The sequence below is a fragment of the Triturus cristatus genome, chromosome 7, assembly GCF_964204655.1.
Source record: "Triturus cristatus chromosome 7, aTriCri1.1, whole genome shotgun sequence".
Lineage (NCBI taxonomy): Eukaryota > Metazoa > Chordata > Amphibia > Caudata > Salamandridae > Triturus > Triturus cristatus.
The window spans coordinates 705,465,293-705,486,114 of record NC_140590.1 but is presented as its reverse complement, the minus strand read 5'-3'; the positions used below and the strand labels follow the sequence as shown (position 1 = coordinate 705,486,114).

Below are 20,822 nucleotides of genomic sequence, written 5' to 3'. Positions count from 1 at the left end.
GGTGTGAACCTGGGCTTTATGCGAATTCACAAGGGCATATTATCAAGCCCATTATCGCTGCTTTAGCTGCAGTTTCCTTCCGCTAAAGCAGCGATAATTTTAACGCCATGCTTGATAATATGGTCCTTTGTTTTTTAACTTCGGAAATACACTGGCTAATTTAATCACGCTCTGCTGATCGCATAATCTGTTTCGCTTCACACCACCTCACCCCTCCCACAACAGTGCTTGCCCGCCCCACCACACCTCCAATAGCACTGCTCGTGTCAGTGCTTCTTCATCCTATCTCGGCTCGGCAGAGTCAGCAGATCTGGAAGTTATGCGTTTGCATCTGAAAGCGCTCAGCTGACCCATTTCAATTCCCCAACGCATTCACACAATGGGAGCTACCATGCCCCCTCAACCACCGAGGAAAGCTTTCCCATGGTTACGCATTTTTATTTATTCAGGCACAGCACCTCTTTGTGTTCGTGAGGCTTCTTGCGGGCATCACACCCCTTCCTCTATGCCTGTGTGAACCAGCCTGAGTCGGAGTGGAGGAGGATGCGCTGCCCGTAATACGTTGCCGTTCGCCATAGGCTTTACAATGTAAAAATGGCCATAGCTTTGATCTGTAGCTGCCTATCGGGGCACACCCTGCGAGACTTGAGCAGATCCTGGTGCACACCAAAAGATAACACTAGATACGTGTTTTGGGTGATTGTGCACAGAGCACTGAAGAGCCATTGGTGCTTGTGCTCGGGAAATTGCTTGAAGTTAGGTTATGTTGCACCCTGGAGGGTTGTGCTCCGCTCCTTTGGTATTCTGCACTACTTTGGATGCTACTTCTCTCCAGGGGCAGATGGAACGGCTTTGCAGTGGCGGAGCAGGACTGAAGATGGATGGGATCCCGGGGACAAATAAAAAAGCTTTCCAGCAAGAGCCTCCATAGGGTCATACATAACAGCTGGAGCACACAGTCATATACCCTATAGACTCTGTGAAGATAAGCATTGGGGTCAGGATGCTAATGAAGGGATCTTCTCCTAACAATGCTTTCACCAACTCTGCAAGCAACACCTCTCATCCCTTTGTGTTGTTTTTTGTTACTCCTAAAACTTGACTATTCCCCAAGAAACCGTTGTTCCTACTATGGTATTCCGCAGTACAGTAGCGCTTATAATGAGCCTTCTGAGTATTTAAGGCTGCCATGGCGGGCACTTGCTTTGTGAGCAAGCTACACTGTGTACTTACAAGTGAGTTACTATTCCCAGTGCTGCTGCTCACCGCCTCACTTTGTGTGCACTTAATTGCCTCGGCATAACAGATTGTGTTTAATTTCATTAAAATGCACAGGATATTAGATTGAAAAATAGCACCAGTTGTACAGCCTGGAACACAGTCCCTCAATGGCCATTAATAAGATGCAATTATGTGTTTACAGTGAGGGCTATGTCTGTATTTTGTACATAATTGGATTGTTCCTTAGAGAAGGTCAAAGTTATAACAGATAGACAGCAGCTATAAAGGTTGATTAATAAGGGGGGGAGGGTGTATGCATAAAGCATAAGGCAACCAAAACCCCACCAGATTTGTTACAGGGAAGCATAACTTTTGCTTGCACATTCCATGGTATTGCGAAGCACTCCCACGATCAGGAACCTTTATGATTAAACAGTCAAATATTGCTCTCGTTTGTGGCTCTGGTGCATTTTGGTTTGAAGACCATCTTATTACAGCATCATTAAGCTCTGGATCGGCAGATAAAAGCCTGGAATCAATGTCTCAGCACCTTGAGACCCTCTTTATCCCAATGCACCATTGCCCACCACATTTACATGCCGGGTGCGCATTCGAACCCTGCTGCTATTCAAAGGGCACAAATCTACGGCTCGTCCTTCAGGCTCCAGCAGTTCTCTTGGCATCCAGCCCCACATGATTGAATCTCTCAATTCAGATATGGCTGTAACACCCCTCCCCTTAATTTTAGAGCATTATTACCTTATTAACCTAACCAATCTGTAAATATTTGGCATTTTTCAAAACAGGTGGCTCTCGATTGGAGACAGTTTACCTTGCACGCATCGCAGTGGAACTCCTACTGGGCTGCAGCTGCAGACAATGTCCTGCATGGCTAAATACTTATAAGGCCCCAAAGGCAAGACCAATTGCATTGCAAATGCTTGTTTTGGTAGTGCCCGCTCACACCAGTAGGCACATGGAGCAACTCAATGATGCGTGGTAATCCTAAAATATGCCTCAGAGCCAAGATCAACAGCTTCATTTGTATGGGTTTCTAAAACTGGCCTGTGATGTGAGAACATTGTTATCACATGCCAGCTTAAAAAATCCCTAGGAATATTCAGCGAAATCAGTAGGAAGTGGCAAAAGCGGAAGCCTGGCATCTAACTCGTAGGATTGGCAAGTATGAAAAAGTTGGAGTTAGATGCAGCACAAATTTCAGTTTCTCTCTGGGAGTGAGGGAAAATATGCAGAAGCGATGTACAGGTCAGTCTGCAGATCAATTTTTGTCTTTAAGACCCTCGATAGGATCCCTCTAAATCCTTGCAGACTTTTATTGAGGATCCTTCTTGGTAAACGTATTTGAAACCTAGCTAAATAGGTTGCTTCAGGTCGCTATTGCACAGAATGCCAGCATAAATATGTATAAATGATCAACATATGGTGAAGAATGGAGCCAACCCATTGAGGCTATGTAAGCCTGTTCTTTATACAACCCAGCTTTGCCCCACCACCACTACCATTGCTCAGTTCACAACCAAACTTTCAAGATTCCAAAGAGCCCCATTCCCTGTCTGCCGCCTCTGCACCACCTCCAGGTCCTCACACATTTCAAAAAGAGCATCCTACTACAAGCCGAATTGGTTTCCCCAATTTCAAAGAAAAGGCATCAAAGTTCTGTGTTGTAAGTGAGTCCTCATGTACCCCTGTAAACGACTAAGAATATAAACAGAAGAGGGTGCGATGGAGGAGTAGAATGAGAGAGACACTAACAAAGGAGAGAAATAGGAGCCCGAGAGGTTAAGTGAAAACAAATGTTAATAAAGACCCAATCATCCTTTCATCAGAAATGGCCTGATCTGTGACTGAGTCTGCCCTAGCCTAGTCAGGCGTTCAGAGTGGCTTGCTATAAAATGTCCAGGTCTACCTTTAGGCCGGCTCCCCCTCCTCATGAACCTGCCCAATCTGAGCTCATCCGCGTGGCCAGTGAAGCTCTCCCCGGCATCCTGAGACTCACCTCTCGGCCTCAGGCATCAAAGGTGGCAAAGTGTTCCTCCGTCCCTCCCTCCGGGGAGGTGGCTGATTTTCTGAGCCATAGGTCTGCACGCTCTCTTGATCAGAGTCTAATTCCTGCCCGCTCTCTCCAGCTGTTACCTGCGCAATCCGCGGGAGTGAATTCTGGCTGTCCTGGTGGGCGGCATAAATGGGGCATTTTATCTTACATGTTGGTTGGAACAATACAAGTCACCCTTTACAAAATACATTACATTCAAGCCAACACATTCTACTTTACAACCGTTTTCATGCAAGAACAGCTCTCCTGAGTTAGCTCTCTCAGCAGTTTAAGCAATTGCTTCTTTCTTTCAAAATGGACACTTCTAGCGCCATATTACATATTTTATTTAATGGAATATCATACATGCTATCTATAAAAGTCTGCCTCAATTGTAAAAACGCGGGGGCAGATTTACAAGGAAGTGACGCATCTGTAGAGATGCGTCACTTTCCCTGCGCCACCCTGAGAAACCCTTGCGCCACCATGGATGCGCCGTATTGTAAATACGGCGCACCATGGCGCAAGGTTTGACAGATGCGTCAGAAATTGTTGGGGCAAAAGTCACGCATTGCTGGAGTTGTGTCGCAATCACAACGCAACTCCAGCAATGCATTTTGAGGCTTATTCCCAATACACTGAATCACTCCTTACACTTGCTTCAAGCAGGCGTTAGGTTTTGACGCAGTGGCGTCCTGGAAGTGACGCAGTGAAATCTACTAGATTTCACTGTGTCACTTTTACGAGGCTTTCCTGCATGGGGACGCCAATCTTGCATACATTATACCTGCCGCAGGTATAATGTAAAGCATAGCTTTACAATGTGACGCACCTCCCTAGATGCATCACGTTGTAAATTGGCCGCATTTTTATGTCGCCACTGCGTCACAATAGTGACACAACAGCAGCACTAAAGTTCGCAAGGGGCACATAAATCTGCCCCTAACTTTTCTTCCAGGAAATGCTCGGCTAACTACTGAAAAAAGTCCTTCCTAGGAGTCCTTTCACTTTCTATCGAGGGATATGAGCAGCTCTTTCTTTGAATGGAGATACCTCTTTCAATATGAGCAATTTCGAAAGGGCACCCCTAAAGAGTGATGTCAATAAGTGTAAACAATATTTATGCTGAAACATGATTAACTTCTCATATATCCAACAGATGGACAATGGAAAGCTTTGTGCTTTTTAAGGCATCTGTTCTTTAACAGGAGGGCACCCGGTATGTTTTTCACTGTGGATACCTGTAACACAACAGTTAGAAATGCACATTTTACTATAGCCTGTGTCAGCCCATCCTGCCTGACAACGTCCATTACAACTGCAAGGTGAACAACCTGTCACCTGCAATGACCAGCTCTTGTGGCTGTCCTAAAATGTGGCGAACGCGCGATTTGTCGTAGTTTACATTGATGGCCAAGAAAAAGCAAGGGGCATATTAACAACGCTAGAGGTGGATACGTCCTCCACTTAGAATTAGTTACCAAACATAAGGATCCACCTCTGGAAGAAAACAAATAACCTGGGTTCAGAAAACACTAGGGTAGTGAAGTGGGCTTCCCTAGTGTTTTCTGAACCCAGGTTATTTGTTTTCTTCCAGAGGTGGCTCTTTATGTTTGGTAACTAATTCTAAGTGGAGGACGTATCCACCTCCAGTGCCCGTGTAGGGCCTCCCCTCTACACTCCCTAATCCTGTTATTATTAGCTATTTCGACAGCGTACAGTTGTGGGAGTTTCTTTCCCCTTTGGGATTATAAAGCCAGTGTGCTTTCCCTTTCATTATCTTTTTATAAATTTTTTTCACATACCACATAAGAAACACACACTCGCATAATCAACTACTCACATTTAGTCTAACTTGAATACGCATACATTTTCAAGTATCTACAAACATGGCAGAGTCAGCGGGTCTCACATTTGATGATGAAGAAGTTGACAGGATTCTAGCAGCTCTCAACCCCTTTGAGGGTTTGAGTAATACAGACCCTGGTCTTAATAGCTCGGACTGGGATGAATTATCCAATTTATGGAGAACGCAGATTAAAACAGCTCTGCATGGTCTATAACCCTGGGCGTAGTTTGCGAAGTGCTACTTCGCGAAGCTATGCAAAGTGCAGTTCGCACTACGCGAGCTACGCGTAGCACTTCGCGAACTGCGTAGTACCTTGTTCGCACTGTGCCAGATGTCGTTTTCAATGATTGCACAGTGCGGACAAGCAACCGGCACTGTGCAATCATTGAAAATGGCATCTTGCACAGTGCGAGCTGTAGTTTTCTGCTGCTCGAGTAGATTTTTACTCGAGCGGCAACTTTCTCAACGCGAACTGGTAGTTTCTCATCGCGAGCGGTCGCGAGCATACGAGAAACCTGACCTCCTCGCGTTGGGAAGCTCGCCGGGAGGTTTATTTTCCATGCTCGCGATCGCCAACTTGATGTTGCTGATCGCGAACAAGGAAAAAGTCTCGCCGGGATGTCATTTAGCTTGCTCGCGGTCGCCAACTTGACGTTGAGGACCACGAGCAAGCAAAAAATGACCGCAGCACTACGCAACACTACGCTACGCGTGTTCGCACTGTGCTACGTGCAGTTCACGTAGTGCGAAGTAGCGCGAACTTCGCAAACTACGCGAGCGTAGTGTAGTGCTTTGCCCAGGCTTAATGGTCTACTAATGACAGAGTACCTAAGGGCTAATACAGCACCGAGAGGCTTGATAGTTCGGAACGAGCCATTTATTTTCCAGCACGACAAGATTTTCAAAAAAGACTGGTCACTGATATCGTGGCATTGCACAAGGGACTGGCTAGTCCTTATTATCAAGACAGCCACTCGCCTTACCCAGGAATTAAAAATTGACATACAGAAAATCGAGGTTCAGTTGAAAAGTTATCAATCAACTGCTGTCCTCAAGAAAAGACTTGAGGAACTTAACCAAGAGATGAGTGAGTATGAAATCTCACTTAAACAAAGCAAATATAAGAAACTGAAGAAAGACACCGCAGCTTTTAGCCATGAATGAGTGTACCCATATATAAGGGACGATTACATACAACGGAAAACAGGCAGTGACCTGGAAACAGACAGCGACCTCTCCGATACGACATCCAACGACTCTTACTCAAGCAGAACGAGTAATCCACAAAATCAGAGGGGCAGAGGTCAACAACAAAGACCATACAGACCAAGAGGTAGTGGTTGGGGTGGCTATCAAGGTCCACCTGTCTACACCCAATATCCTTTTGGACTACCACCAATGGGAGTACCATTCCAACATTGGAATCCCGCCCCATAAGACTACAATTATTATGGTCTGCCTCCTTTTTTAGGGATACGTCAAGGATCACGACGAGGAAGAAACCGGAGGGGCAACCAGGTCCATTGGAACAACGACCAAGAGGATTCGACGAGGGTATCCACACGGAGCATGACAGCAGCATCGAACCAACCATCAACCAGCCGAAAGGACAACTAGTGGTCAACCTTTCAACTGTTACCCTTACCCACCACCAAACGGTAGCTCTGGAAAAGGGACTGGGTTTCGTCCCCACCAACAGAGTAGATAAATTCAAACTCTGTTTGGAAATCAAAGAGTTCATACGCAAGCTCAAACTAAGAATTTTTTTCTCTGACAAAATTGTGGCCCCAAACCAGTCTTCTGATACGGGATTGAGACCAAAATCTACCTTCACTCCTTTGGACTCCACCATACCCATCGAATTGTTAACCTTCGAGAAAGCTGTTATGGAAGATCTTAATAACACACTTCAGAAAGACTACAAAACCTTCCAGAATACTACTAGATCTGAAAAAGAAGCTCTACAGCAATTGGCGGACAACATGGATATAACCATTAAACCATCAGATAAAGGCGGAGCAACGGTCATCCAGACAACCACCAGTTATGACATCGAATGCAGGAGATTACTGGGAGATCAAAGAAATTACGAAATCCTCCCTGATGACCCCACCGAAGCCATTCGGATACGTATAATGGGGATGGTGGAAGAGGCCACTGCACATGATTGGATCTCCAAAAAAGAGGCTGACTTCCTTATTCAGAAGTCGCCCAGAACACCTTATTTTTACACCATCCCCAAAATTCATAACAACCTTGAACACCCTCCAGGACGCCATATCATATCTAGGATTGGCTCAATACTTGAGCCTCTTTCGAAATTTGCGGACGCATTTCTTCGACCATTAGTCCAAGGTACCAACACCTATTTGAAAGACACCAAAGCAGTTCTACAGCTCCTTGAAGATCTCACGTTTGATCCGGCACAACATCTGTTACTCGGATTAGATGTGGAGAGCCTGTATACGAGCCTACCGCATGATGAGAGCTTGGATATCATAGAAGAGGTTCTTTTTTCTACCACCTGGAACTACCATACTCCCAGAAATTTGGTGATGGAATGTATTACTTTGGCCCTTAAGAAAAATTTCTTTATGTACGAGGATGTCCATTACCTACAGAAACACGGTACTAGCATGGGGAGTACCTTTGCGCCGAGTCTAGGGGGTCTGTATGTTCATCATCTTGAATCTCAGAAAATACTTAACCAGCATAACCCATTCTACAACAACATTATTCTGTGGAAATGTTACATTGATGACGTTTTAGTTATTTGGAAGGGGGACTCCGAATCAGTGACCACTTTTATGAATTGGCTGAACGAACAGAATATCTTCCTCAAATTCACACATACCTCATCTAACAGCAATCTGGGGTTCCTTGATCTTAACATCTACGCAGATGAAGGAAGATTGAAATCCAGCACGCACTTTAAACCTACGGCAAAGAACTGCTTACTGCTATATGATAGCTTTCACCCCAGACACCTTCGGGATAATCTCCCTTATGGTCAGTTCCTCCGTTTACGGAGGAATTGTTCAGAACTTGCAGATTTCAGTGCCCAGGCAAAGGATTTGGAAAAGAAATAGCTAGATCGGAACTACCCGGAATCAATTGTTAGAAAAGGACTCAAAAGATCGAGGAACAACAATAGGGACTCCCTTTTAGAAGACCATACGCCACAAGAGCAAGAGACCAGACCCATTTGTGTTACAACCTATAACACCCATTCCAACCAAGTGTCCAAAATCATTAATAAGAATTGGAAGATCCTGAACTGTGGCGGTTTAAACTTACCAAAACCTATGTTCTCCCACAAAAGAGGCAAAAATCTGAAGGACATTCTAGTTCATACCAGACCACGTTCATTACCAACCCGACGTACTACTAGTAACGTACTACCACCCATCAAAGGACATTATCCATGTGGAATGTGCAGTACATGCACACTCACCAAAAAAAGTATCCAAATCACTTTTGCCAACGGTACTTCCTGGGAGCAAAGAAAATTCACTAATTGCAACAGCAAGAATGTTGTGTATCTCATTACTTGCCCTTGTAAGATGGAATATGTGGGTATGACCACTAGACAAGTGAAGATACGGATCGGCGAGCATAAGAGCAATATTCGCTGCAAAAAGAGTAGGACTAAAATGGCAACCCACTTCTTAACTATGAACCATGGGGTTGAAGACCTCAGATGGACAATCATAGAACAATTGAACACCGAGGTTGGTCTGTTTGAAAAAGAGCAACGCTGGGTGTTCCGTCTGAGCACACACTTGATGGGCCTGAATGATGAGATACCGTGGTCACAGTTGACCTAGCACCATCATTTTCCCACATGTGTCATCTGATGCATGTCGGACTGCTATTGGTATGTTTCTTTGAAGCAGAATCTGCAATGATCAATGTTGAGACCCCCCAGTAAAGCACCCCTTCCTGTTTCCCCTTTTTTAGCCATCCATTTACATTTTTTTAATTTTATTTTTTCCATTTATTTTTATCAATGTACAGCACTCTCTGGGAAGGTTCCTTTGAGTAATTCTATGTAACCCACCTGACAGTGATAGCTGATGTCCCCGTTTTTCAAATAAACCTTTAAGATTTAATATTGACCATTCTTTTTGAGACTCACTATATTCATCCTCTATATCAGGAGGCTCTATGTAACCCACCAGACATGGAGAGCTAATGGCCCCGTTTTCCATACTTATCTTTAAGACTATTTCTTTTGAGAAATCCCTGTATTTGTATTTATCCTATATATCAGGAGGTTTCAGCATGGCTTTTCTCCGCTACCCCCCCTTTTTTACCTTTTGTTAGAGCATACCATTTGGCCAATGTGTTACGCAGTGGTGTGACACGTGTTCTAAACCTGCGCGTGCACACGCCCGCAACTTAGGGAGTTAGCGCTTGAGATTTCTCAGCATACAATAAAACCAAATATCAGCTTTGCCATTCTAATACAATGTTCCATCTTCACCGGATTATTTTATCGTATTTTTGATAGCTCACACTGCTTTCCACGTATTTGTGTTTACGATTATTCCTCACTTTCGGTTTTCCGAGGGCTTTCCACGGTCTAGCCTTTCGACAGGTTCCACCCGGAAGTCACTACCATGACCCAGGTGTAACGAGTTCTACCTAATTTAGCGATTACTGGCTCATTGTAAAAGAAGCACAGCCCGCAAAGCCCCGCATATCAGTGGAACCGCGGGATTGACGTACATTGAGCAAAAGTCTATGCAAGGGCACGTAAGTACGGCACAGCCGTTCGGGGATGCCGACGCAACCTTTCATAATACGAGCAGCGTTTTGAAGGTAACAGCCATTTCTCCTTCTCCGTTTCCTCTTTGCTTTCCCCATTTAGCATTGAGGCTCCTTGACTTTTCCACCCGTTCTCAAAGTTCATGAGGCAGAATCCTCACATACATATAAGTATGTATTGTTTTTTTTTACCACTGTGTCCATCTTGATCACTAGAGATTAGTTCACGCAATTCTTAGAGTGTGTGTTTTCTGTTCTTTGTGTGTAGTGTCATGTATTGTCTCTATTTCTTACAGGTCACTGCACTTTTTTCCTGCAATATTAGACTTATGGCTAACAATCACGTTTGGTCACATTTGTGGCGCACTACTTATGTTTGCAGGTACCATGTTTTTGCTTCCTGGGACACTAAACACGTCCATTTTTTCTTTTTCTTTTTCAGAATATACAAGTATACTATTAGGTATCGTATATTAATGCATCATAATTTGCATCTTCACTTATATGTTAATAGTCATTAAATAAGTACACGCTTTTTAGGAGGGATCTTAGCCCTGTCTTGATGAAGATGCTTTCGCATCGAAACATGTTGACATATTAGGAGTAACCACACATTACATAGGGAATCTCCGCACCACCTTTTTACTAGCACCCGCCCCCCCTTGACATATTAAAGTTTGTTGTCTTAAGGGGCCAGGTCCTTTTTAACTCACATTTACATTCACCTCAGACCCCCCTTTGCATCACACATAGCACTTTATCATCAGTGCTCCCGCATAGTCGCAGGTCGTAGCACGCCCCATCCCGCAGCGGGGCGGGAAGACCCCTATGATGAAGCATGACACCATGGGTCATTCTTGGTGTGTGAGGGGTATTTAAACAACCTAGTGTGTGTCCAACCAAAGTGGGACACGCACACTTCACTACCCTAGTGTTTTCTGAACCCAGGTTATTTGTTTTCTTCCAGAGGTGGATCCTTATGTTTGGTAGCATATTAACAACGGCCAGCGATAATTATCACTGGCCGTGCTTAGCGATAACTATATTGTCGCAGGCTATCTCTGATATTTATCGCCCTGGTAGCGCGTTATTAACAACGCATTACTCCAGGGCGATAAAAATTCCAGAGATAGCGAGGTTATCACCCTTTTGAAGGAAACATCGCCGGTTTTCCAGTGATGTTCCTTGCAAAAGGGCAATAACCTTGCTGATACGACCCACAGGGTCGTATCAGCATAATCCACCCCCTATGTTAGGGATGGCTAATTCAGGATTTTAGCAGACGTTAGGTTTTGGCGAAAACGGACGTTTTCGCCAAAATCTAATGTGTGCTAAAATCATGTGGGCTGCCTTGTAAATATCGCGATGTAAACATCAGCGATATTTGCAAGGTAGTCCATCTTGGGCACGCCCAGTAACTCCCACTTTGCATCTCATTGGAGATGCAAAGTGAGCCGTTGGGAAAAAGGGTGCTAACATGCGATTATGCATGTTAGCACCCTCTTGTAAATAGGGCGCTGGTTTTATCTCCGCTTTTTTGGCTTTATAAGCCAAAAAACGGAGATAAAGCCCTTGTAAATATACCCCCAACTGTTTTAGATGCATTAACTTTGCACACCACCACCCTCTCCTGATTCTAGTGGCAAACAGTGCTGTAGATCCCAGACCTCCTTCAAGCACATCACAGATAACTCAAAACTCAGTGTATCACCGGTCAAGACAGTGCTGCCTCTTGATCGTTACCTTTTTCATTACTAGCAGCTCTATTTTAGCTTCACGAAACTTCACAGAAAGTCCACTCTACAAATCAAAGTGCTGAGCTTAGAAAAATGCTTTTCGCTGGCTTGAGGAAAATAAACCACTGTGAGTAGTAAAAATTCGATAACCAATTAGGGCGTGGATTACAGAACTCTGGCTCATTGCTGAAGATGGGCCTCTCAGAGTCACTGAACTGATGGGAAATCTACTGATCACCCAATAGGTTCGGGAGCCTCTGACAGCACCTTTAGCATATTCATTTAGGGCATATACTTCCATTCAGATAATTAGTTTACGTGTTTTTCATGAATAGTACCTTCAGAGCTTTGATGGCAACTCGATTGATGATGGTGATTCGGTCAAGGCTTCCATCTTCAAGCTCCCGCAGGTAGATCTCATACAGCATCTCCAGGTGGTGCGGTACAGCCAGATTGTGATCTACATGGAAGATTTACAAACATGGTCAGATACCTAGAGACGGTCCCTCTGGCTGGAAAAGGCAGTGGATCCAAATTTGGGAAGTAATTACATATTTCACTCTCTAAAATCAGACCAAATTTTATTTTTAATAATCTATAAATTACTCATCGTGAAACTGTTTTTGGTTCTATGGTCCCATCATCATACTTGGGGGCTTGTTCCTATTGGACTTCTGGGGCAGGGAGCTTAGCACAATCAGAGGAGAAAAAGAAAGCACAGAAGCCCGGCAGTAGAAAGCCTCGCCCTTATGCGGACACGGCCCTATTGTCCCTGTCATGATTCTTGTAAGCTCTGTCCTCTTTGAAGTGCAGGAAAGAGGCCAGTTTATAGCAAAAGGCAGAGTGGGGGATTTGTAAAAAGTGATGGGGCTGTAAGGTTAAAGAAGAGAAGTTACTAAGGTGAATAACTTTCACTTACTGATGCATCCAAGCCCTTCAGGCCTGTGATATGAAGATTATGTTCACCACGCTTTAGAGGCGATACTGTTCGTAGACAGCATGTACAATCTCTGCTCACGGCGGTCTCCCCAGCGCTTTCGTGCCTCGCGCTGGGATGAGTCCATCCTTATTTTTCTATCACCAACTGCGTGTGCAAGTCTTTTGATTAACTGACTGCCACAACCCCTGTACGCCTTCTGGCAACACGCTAAGACCAGTGCTGCCACGTTTCGAGTCCCATACATGGGGGATGCGATATAAGGAGCACTGACAGGGATTGCACCCGCGCTATCAGCACTGAGCGGGCACTGTTTCAACATTTTCAAAGTATATGTCATAAACTGTAGTAAGCATCTACCAGAGTGCTCCGGGGAGTTTGTTTTACATGTATCTTTATCTGCATCAAACAACTTTATACGCTGTTGTTCCCCATGAGAATAATTACCATATGGGTTGTCCATCTTATTTTGAGTGCAATTGACACGGATTTTCCTGACGCACTTGTTGTTTGTTTTTTACTTTTCTTCCTCCTCTTTAGGACACTAACAATTAGTGTGTTCCTACCCTGACCACATTATCTCCACAGCCTAATGGGGTGAGTTTTGTATATAACCAAGAGTACCATGCCTTCTAAGAAATATAGATTAAGTCCTCCTATAAGATTCTGCTGTTTGCCTCGACAAAGTCCTTTTAATACATGCTCACATTCGACGCATGCCACGGTTTCTGGTTTGACATAATACGTAACTTTAATTGAATCAGATGCCTCGAACTGATGTACAATAACAATGTTTTTTTCAATAATTGTGTGTTTTTCTTCACAGGTTGTGTGTTCTTGATTTACACGGCACCACACGTTTTTAGGGTGCTGTACGTGTGGCTACCATTGACACCTCTTAGAGGTTGTGGCCACCACCAAAAAGGTGCAGGTAGCCGTATCCATTGGTCCTGAAGAATTGCCATTTAATTAATATCCAGGCAAGAAACATGTTGACCTTTTTTATTATTGTTGTAGCACATATCACTCATACACCTAATGGTGAGAGATGTGCAGATTGTTTTTAATCAGGGTGGTGACCATACTTTATTAAATTAGTTTGAAGTGGATCACCTACCCTGTTTTAGTACACTTACCTTTCACTCCACTTGCACCTACACTAGTTATATCAACTAACTGTTTTCCCCACACACCTCACTCACCGGCGTTTGGAAATAAAGATCTCCGATAGGAAGGCCCCCTTGGGGTGCCTGATCGGGCATTGCACCGCCGGCCCGATAAGGAGCAAAGACCCGGTGATGAAGCAAGACACCCGCTTGTTGGGTGTGTGAGGGTCTTCATTTCCAGTAGGAGTACCTTTTACTCCGCTTAACTAGACCGTGTTCACACCATCACCCTGGGACCTAGTGATTCTAACACACACTACGTTATTATTAGGAACTGCATACCCTTTTGTTAAAGATATGAAGATTATGAAGCACAAAATACAGAATGAGGAAGAAGGTGAAGTCTGGACTCAATCCAGTTGAAATAGTTGTTCAATCTGGCTTGACCAAACTATAAAACTTCTCCAGTTCTAGCATGCAAGAAGTAGTGCTTGTGAAGAGCACGGAGAGTGGCCCTGAAGGAGGGTCTGCAGATTGCATTCATTGAGACATGAATCTGAGAATCAATAAAAGCTAATCTTATCTTACTGCATGAGTACGAAAGCCTTTCTGAGGGAGGTGGAAGTGATGGAAATGGCATTTCATGATTAAATAAATGAGGTCACAGTGAATAGAGAGGTTTTGTGCCTTTCCTGGGAGCAGGATTCATAAATACGTGAAACACAGAAGTTCACCTATGAAACTCCTTAAACTTATTTTAGTAAACATGGAAACTCATGAAATGGGTGGGTAATGCACAGCATATGGCTTCTATGCCAGGCTCCCTGCAGCTGAAATATTCTGTGGCCGGAAGTGATAACCACTAGAAAATTAGGCCCAGATTTATAAAGGGCTTGCATTGCCCTTTGGTCATGCAAGGTGACACAAGGCAACACAAGCCCCTCAGTGGCAAGCCCCTCTGCATGACATAGTGAATCCAGAGTAATGCAAGACAGTGCAAAATGCTTCCTTCATTACTCTACACTGGTAAGGGGTTACATGGGCTTTCCCATGCATCAACCCATGACTTTTGATGCAATTCCAGATTTACTAAGGTTGGTAAACGTGGGGTTGCATCAGAATGGTGTGCCTTCCCAATAGAGGTGCAACGAGGATAAATATATTTATTTCTCCTTGATTTTTCCTCTTTCCACATGTGCTGAATTCTGCAGCAGATGTAGAAAGAGGAAAATGCCTCAAGGTATTGTTTTGATGCAGGAGGTTTTTCCTTCACGCACAAAGACAATCCTGCTTGTAACACAGGCACACTTGTACCATGGCACACGGGTGCCTCCATTGGAGATAGGCAGCACTCAGTGCGCCAGCGCAGGGAGAGAGCAGGAATGCATCATATCTTCGTAGATATGGTGCATTTCTTCTCTTTCCCTGTCACACAACGCAGTGCAGGAGATTGTCTTCCTGTGTTGCGTTGCATGACTTTTTGATAAATATGCTGTTAAATTTTCAAGATGGCTTAGCTAATATTATAAAAGGCTATGAGCTTCAATGGCCCAGGAACATATGTCTTTGAAAATATGTTGAGGTTTCAAACAAGAGGAAGTTTTTTATTAAGAGGGAAGACACCAAGACATCCCTTGAGTGACTTATCTGTGTAAGAAATAGTAATTGCTTCCATATTTGCCAAATCCGCCATCATTTTTTTAGAGTTTTATATAGCACAAACTAGACCCGAGAAATCGGGTATCAGAGTGCTTTACGCACCAGTTTGGCTACAGAAGGACACGTTCATTTTTGTTAGGCACGGGAAGATTAAGTGATTTGCCTAGAATCACAGAATGTTTTAGCGTTGTTGCTGAGACTCGAACCCGGTTCCCCAGCTTCGAGGTCCACCACTTTAGCCGTAAGGCTACATCCTCCTCCTAATCCTTGTGTGAGTAAAGGACTGGAAGACAGGCATCAGAAGAATCAACAGGGAATGAGAGATTAATATCACTGTCTAGGTGCCAGTGGCAAAAGCAGAGCCACATACCTTATTATGGTTTCGTTTCATGGTGATGTATTTTCTAGTTACCTGAATTAGTTTAAGGTTTTTGTCAAAAAGCTTCAGATGTAAAATTAGACATTCCAGGCACTCAAACTCAGCACTTAAGTAGAAGGGTGACGAATCTGATCATCTCTCTGATAGGAGGCCCTCTTTGAATTGAACATGAAAACATGAATCCTCACCCCATTTATTAGATGTGAGAACGAGTGTTAGTTTATTCAAAACTGAACCAGCAAAATCAGGAGCCAAGTGAACTGATGCAAAATACGACCACGATCTTGAGAGCTAGACGGGGAGGATAAAAGTGGTAGGGGAATCACGGTTTCCGTTGAAGGAGGATGGCATCTCCTGGTCTAGAGATCCTGCGTGCCAATAATGCAGAACACTGGATAGTGCGTGACCTGCTTCACAACTACATGCCTGGAAGGAAACTCTCAGTTGAGAAAAGAAGTGTTTGTTACTTTTGAATTCAGGGATTACTCAAATGGGGCAGAGTAACATCAGGTGAGGGTGTCTTCTGGTTGGGTTAAGTTGCCCACCAGCAATCTATTGGTAACTAGCAGAGTTTCTTTGACTGAGTCCTCCTGACTTGCAGAGATAGAACATAACGAGTATAGGGTTAGTATAGATCACACTTGGCTTACATTTATTGACTAGAGGAAATATCAAAGAGACAGAATGTTTAACTTGACTTCTAGAATATTGCTTTGTGCTTTTCTTTTTTTGGTGGCAACACAGAACATGAAATCTAAAGTTTGTGAAACTATCTTCCCATCTCTACCTGAACATACCTGATTGTATGGAAAACTACGGATTTGAAAGCAGAAAAGGAATGCTAACAGAAGGTTGGTGACTTCAAGCAATCAAAGCTAGTCATACTTTACAGTGTCTGGAATACAAACCGAGAGTCTATCTCCTAATCTCAACATGGAGCAGGAAAAACAAATATTCAACAGTCCCTCTTCCTGATGGATTCCAGAATTCATCTGGGTTTAGAGGAACATCTTGAAATCTTTAACTGGAAGATATGTCTCGCAGTGATTTTGGTCCATAAGTATTCTCATAACAGCTTTAGCACTATGAAGCCCCTAAAGGAGAGGGGTCGTGTGTCCGAATACCAAGGTCACAACTAATGATCTATAAAAATATCAACTCCAGAATATTGACTACCCCTAACCATCATAAGAATATATTTACTGTTTATAACTCCACTTGTACAAATCTTGAAGATTCAAGTATTCTAATGACATATACATTTTCAAGATAGGTAGAGGTGGGTGGAGTTAAGAATGGGAAATCTATCTTTGCCTACAGGGCTAACGCAGGTGGCACCTGGTGCGACAATCATTTCTGGTACCCTCACACCCCATGACCGCCTCCTCGGATTCCCCCACTACCACCAGGCAAAAGTGCCCCTCAACTCTCTAATCATAAGTTATTGCTAAATATACTCCCCCCCCCCTTTTGAGGTCAGCTCCCACTCCACAGGTCAGCGCCCAGTGCGGCTGCACCGGTCGCACTGCTCTAATGCTGGCCCTGCTTGCCTACACGTACTCAACCTGAAGATACAGTGGAAGTAGATTTTCTGCAGTCAGTATTTTTGTACGATGATGTCAAAAACTTGATATTCTGGTAGTACTATGAGTAGAAGCCTAACACCATCTCTTAAGGTGTAACCAGTTGCAAAACTAGACTGTCATGAGCCTCTTCACCTACCAACTCAGAGCAGGGAACTGAAAGTCCTATGAAGTTTTTTGTAGTAGAAGTTCTCTAACTTGAAACCCTGATTCTCTACTGACCAGAGCCAAGAGACCTTCGAATTGGATGAGTTTATTGCCTGTACTGGGTGATTTTGTTGCTTTACCAGTTCATAATTAAAATCAGTTTCGTGCTCAGCATTGTTTGGAGAGGCAGGGGAAGCTTTAGACTGGTATTTGCCAGGTTTATGTTTCTTGCTTACGAAAGCGTAAACGTATCTATTACTCCTTTTTCTATTCAATAATAGTTGTGAACCAATCTATATCTGTCTGGTAATTTGGCAGTCTCAGATGAATGTCTGTAGTATGTTTTGATCAAGATAATAGATACAAACATAGTCACAGCAACTTTAGCCTAGCCTTGCGTCAAGACTTCGTCCATAGACAAATGAAAAAGAATGTTCCCACAAATGAGTCTCGGACTCTGTGCTAAACCTCTTCTGTGCAATATGAAGACTTGAACATTGGTCACTGCCCAGTGGTAGTTCCAAAGTCCCTGGGTTTTCCTCAGTGTTCCTGGCCTGGTTGTGGGTGGTACTCAGGATCTAGTTCCCCAAGTCTCAATATTCAATAAAAACCTGTGACCAAACCCTTCTCTGCGTAACTCAGTGAGCTTCCTTTAAAGGGACATCACTAATTCCAACATCTACAGGGTGCATCAGATCATAATGGAATGAGAGTTTAACAACTTTAGGGACAGATAACCTTTTCCCGCCATCTTGCCTGGTGTTGCCTGGTGTTGTGGTGGACATCGCCACAGGGCTCCTCCATTCTCTATAGTTACATAGCCTCAAATAACTGGGTGGAGAGAGGGGGAACAACTATTTATCTATCAGAGGGAATCCTGCATTTATTGTCTAGCATCTTAGAGACATCTTTAATTAAATTCAAATGTATTTCCAAGCTCATCATTAGGTTTAACTAAAATGCCTATTTTCCCTTTCTATCAATTCAGTTGTACTGGATAAAACATTCAGGAATTTGCAAGATCAGAATCCTGCCCTTTAGGATGCAGGTGTATCATATTTTTCATCACAGTAAGAAAAATTATTTCAGGGAAAAGATTCTGCTCCTAAAACCTTGTCTGTGTCTAATGAATGTGGGGCATGATGGGACTGAGCGGGAGCTGTGGTCAATGTAGTGATTCCAGGCTCCTCATTCTGGGATTGTGGTTGATGGGTTGCCTGCCATTATGGATTGAACCCCTCCTCCACATCAATTTGAATAATGTGCTGCAGAAAGCCAAAATCCCTGAAGGTAAAAAAGTCAATCTATTTGGTAGTGAGACCATGGTTAATTATGGGAGAGATGGAGCTAGGAATGTGATGATGAGGATGCAGGAGGTGCCGATAGAAAGGAAGAAATGTTCTGAGCTGGCAAAACAATTACAGGTTCTATACACTAGAATTTAGTTATATTATAAATGTCATGGATCTGTTGTCCTGCAGGGGGATTATTGTGCCTTTGTTCAGGTTGCATTACAGCACTATTTCTGCACTGCACCTGCAATATGAACTGGCCAGAAGAATGTATTGTGTCAGATGCGCCAATCTGGCAAAGCACCAGGGGGCTTGTTGCAAAGATTCATAAAAATGTTGCATCATCAATATTTAGGAGGCAGCTAGCTCCTTGCAATATTTCAATTACACTGATTGAATCTTCTGCAATTTACAGCATTTCATGGTACACCTGTTAACAAACAGCCCGCGATTACCTCATTACGATCCATCGCATAACTGAGATTGCGTTCACATAAAAATTCTATTGTGAAAACACTGGAACAGTGTAAACCAACAGAACGCGAGTGGTTGCTGTTCGTGTCACATGTGATCTTGTGCTTTATTAAGACATGTGTAGCTAGGTTTCCAATGTGTAGTAAGTGATATTCTTTTAGGGAAGTGGCTTTGGAGCTATTTAAATACAGAAAAAATATTGATTACAAAGTCGATATCGAGGGTAACAAAATCAAAGAAAACAATTGTGCTACTAAAAGAAATCTGTGTGTGTGTCCGGGCTTATCACTCTTAAGATGTTGATCTTGGTAAGGAGAAATATGTTTTGTGGTGGAGTTCGGTTTTGGAGAATTTTGAGCTGTTTAAATTGGAACATATTATATGGAACTACTTGCAAGCGAAGCATTTATTGTGTCCCACATGTGAAAAGTAATTGAGAAAGTGGTTACACACCCTTAAAGAATCAATACATTGTAACTTAAGTACACCATGGGGCATATCAGCAACGAGGCGATAGAAAATCATCGCCGCTTTTGCGGCCGTTTTCGGCCGAAAAGCGGCGATAATTTTATCACCTAATTAGCAAGGTCACGCTAACGCGTGAAACCTTGCATTAGCGCACAAAATCTTAACGCCCAGCTTTGCATCTCTAATGAGATGCAAAGTGGGCGTTCCTGACCTAACATGACAGGAGAAATGTCGCTAAGCGACATTTCTCCTATCATCAAGCTCCACGCTATGAAGCATAGCGGCAGGAAAAGTAGCGATAACCCCTGTTATTGCTACTTTCCTTACGTCTGCTTCAGGACTGACTTAGCCATGATATCCTATGGAGGGTGGATATCATGGCTAAGTTTGTGAGTCCATATCAACAAGCAAACGCCACATTTCCTGAGATTATCGCTGGGTTTCCAGTGATAATCTCACGTTAGGCAGTTAGCGCTAGGATTTTTATCTCTTTTGAGATAAGCGTTGCTAATAGCACGCTATCTCAGCGATAAAAATCCACGCTAGCCGGCGATAATTATCCTAGCGCTAAGTGCGATTAGCGATAATTATTGCCGGTTGTCGCTGATATGCCCCCATGACATTTGCAAAGTTTGAGTGGGGTATTTAAAAACTGTCACAATTTGGGTTGCAGGGTTTTGGGTGACTTTGGGGCATATTATCAAGCACCGCGTTAAAATTATCGCCGCTTTAGCGGCAGAAAACTGCAGCTAAAGCGGCGATAATGGGCTTGATAATATGCCGCAGAGAATTCCAATAGAAGCCCATGTAGACACCAGAACATGGGCTTCTATGGGAATTCTCAAGGGCATATTATCAAGCCCATTATCGCAGCTTTAGCGGCAGTTTTCTGCCGCTAAAGCTGCGATAATTTTAACGCCGTTTCTTGATAATATGCCCCTGAGTTACCTAAAAATGACAACTAATCATTTCACCACATACTGTTAAGTGTATTTTCGATTAAACTGCCTAGGATGGAAGGCATATAACGAAATGTGATATAGATGATATGTATGAAATTAAATCACAGAGCTCAGAAGGGCCATTGAGATTTAGAGGGTCCAGCAGCAGCGTAGAGTCAGGATATCAAAGAGAAAGACGTATAGTCC

At 43.5% G+C, this 20,822-nt stretch overlaps 1 protein-coding gene across 2 annotated transcripts in view; it reads right to left on the bottom strand.

The window, feature by feature from the left end:
- Positions 1–20,822, bottom strand: part of KIF19 (kinesin family member 19) — a 275,355-nt gene that overhangs the window by 16,337 nt on the left and 238,196 nt on the right. For both annotated transcript variants that reach the window (XM_085617363.1, XM_085617364.1), the window contains exons 14-15: positions 11,968–12,089; positions 3,239–3,408 (exon numbers count right to left, since the gene is read on the bottom strand). In XM_085617363.1, coding sequence (XP_085473489.1) covers positions 3,239–3,408; positions 11,968–12,089 — 292 coding nt within the window. The remainder of the gene's footprint in view (positions 1–3,238; positions 3,409–11,967; positions 12,090–20,822) is intronic.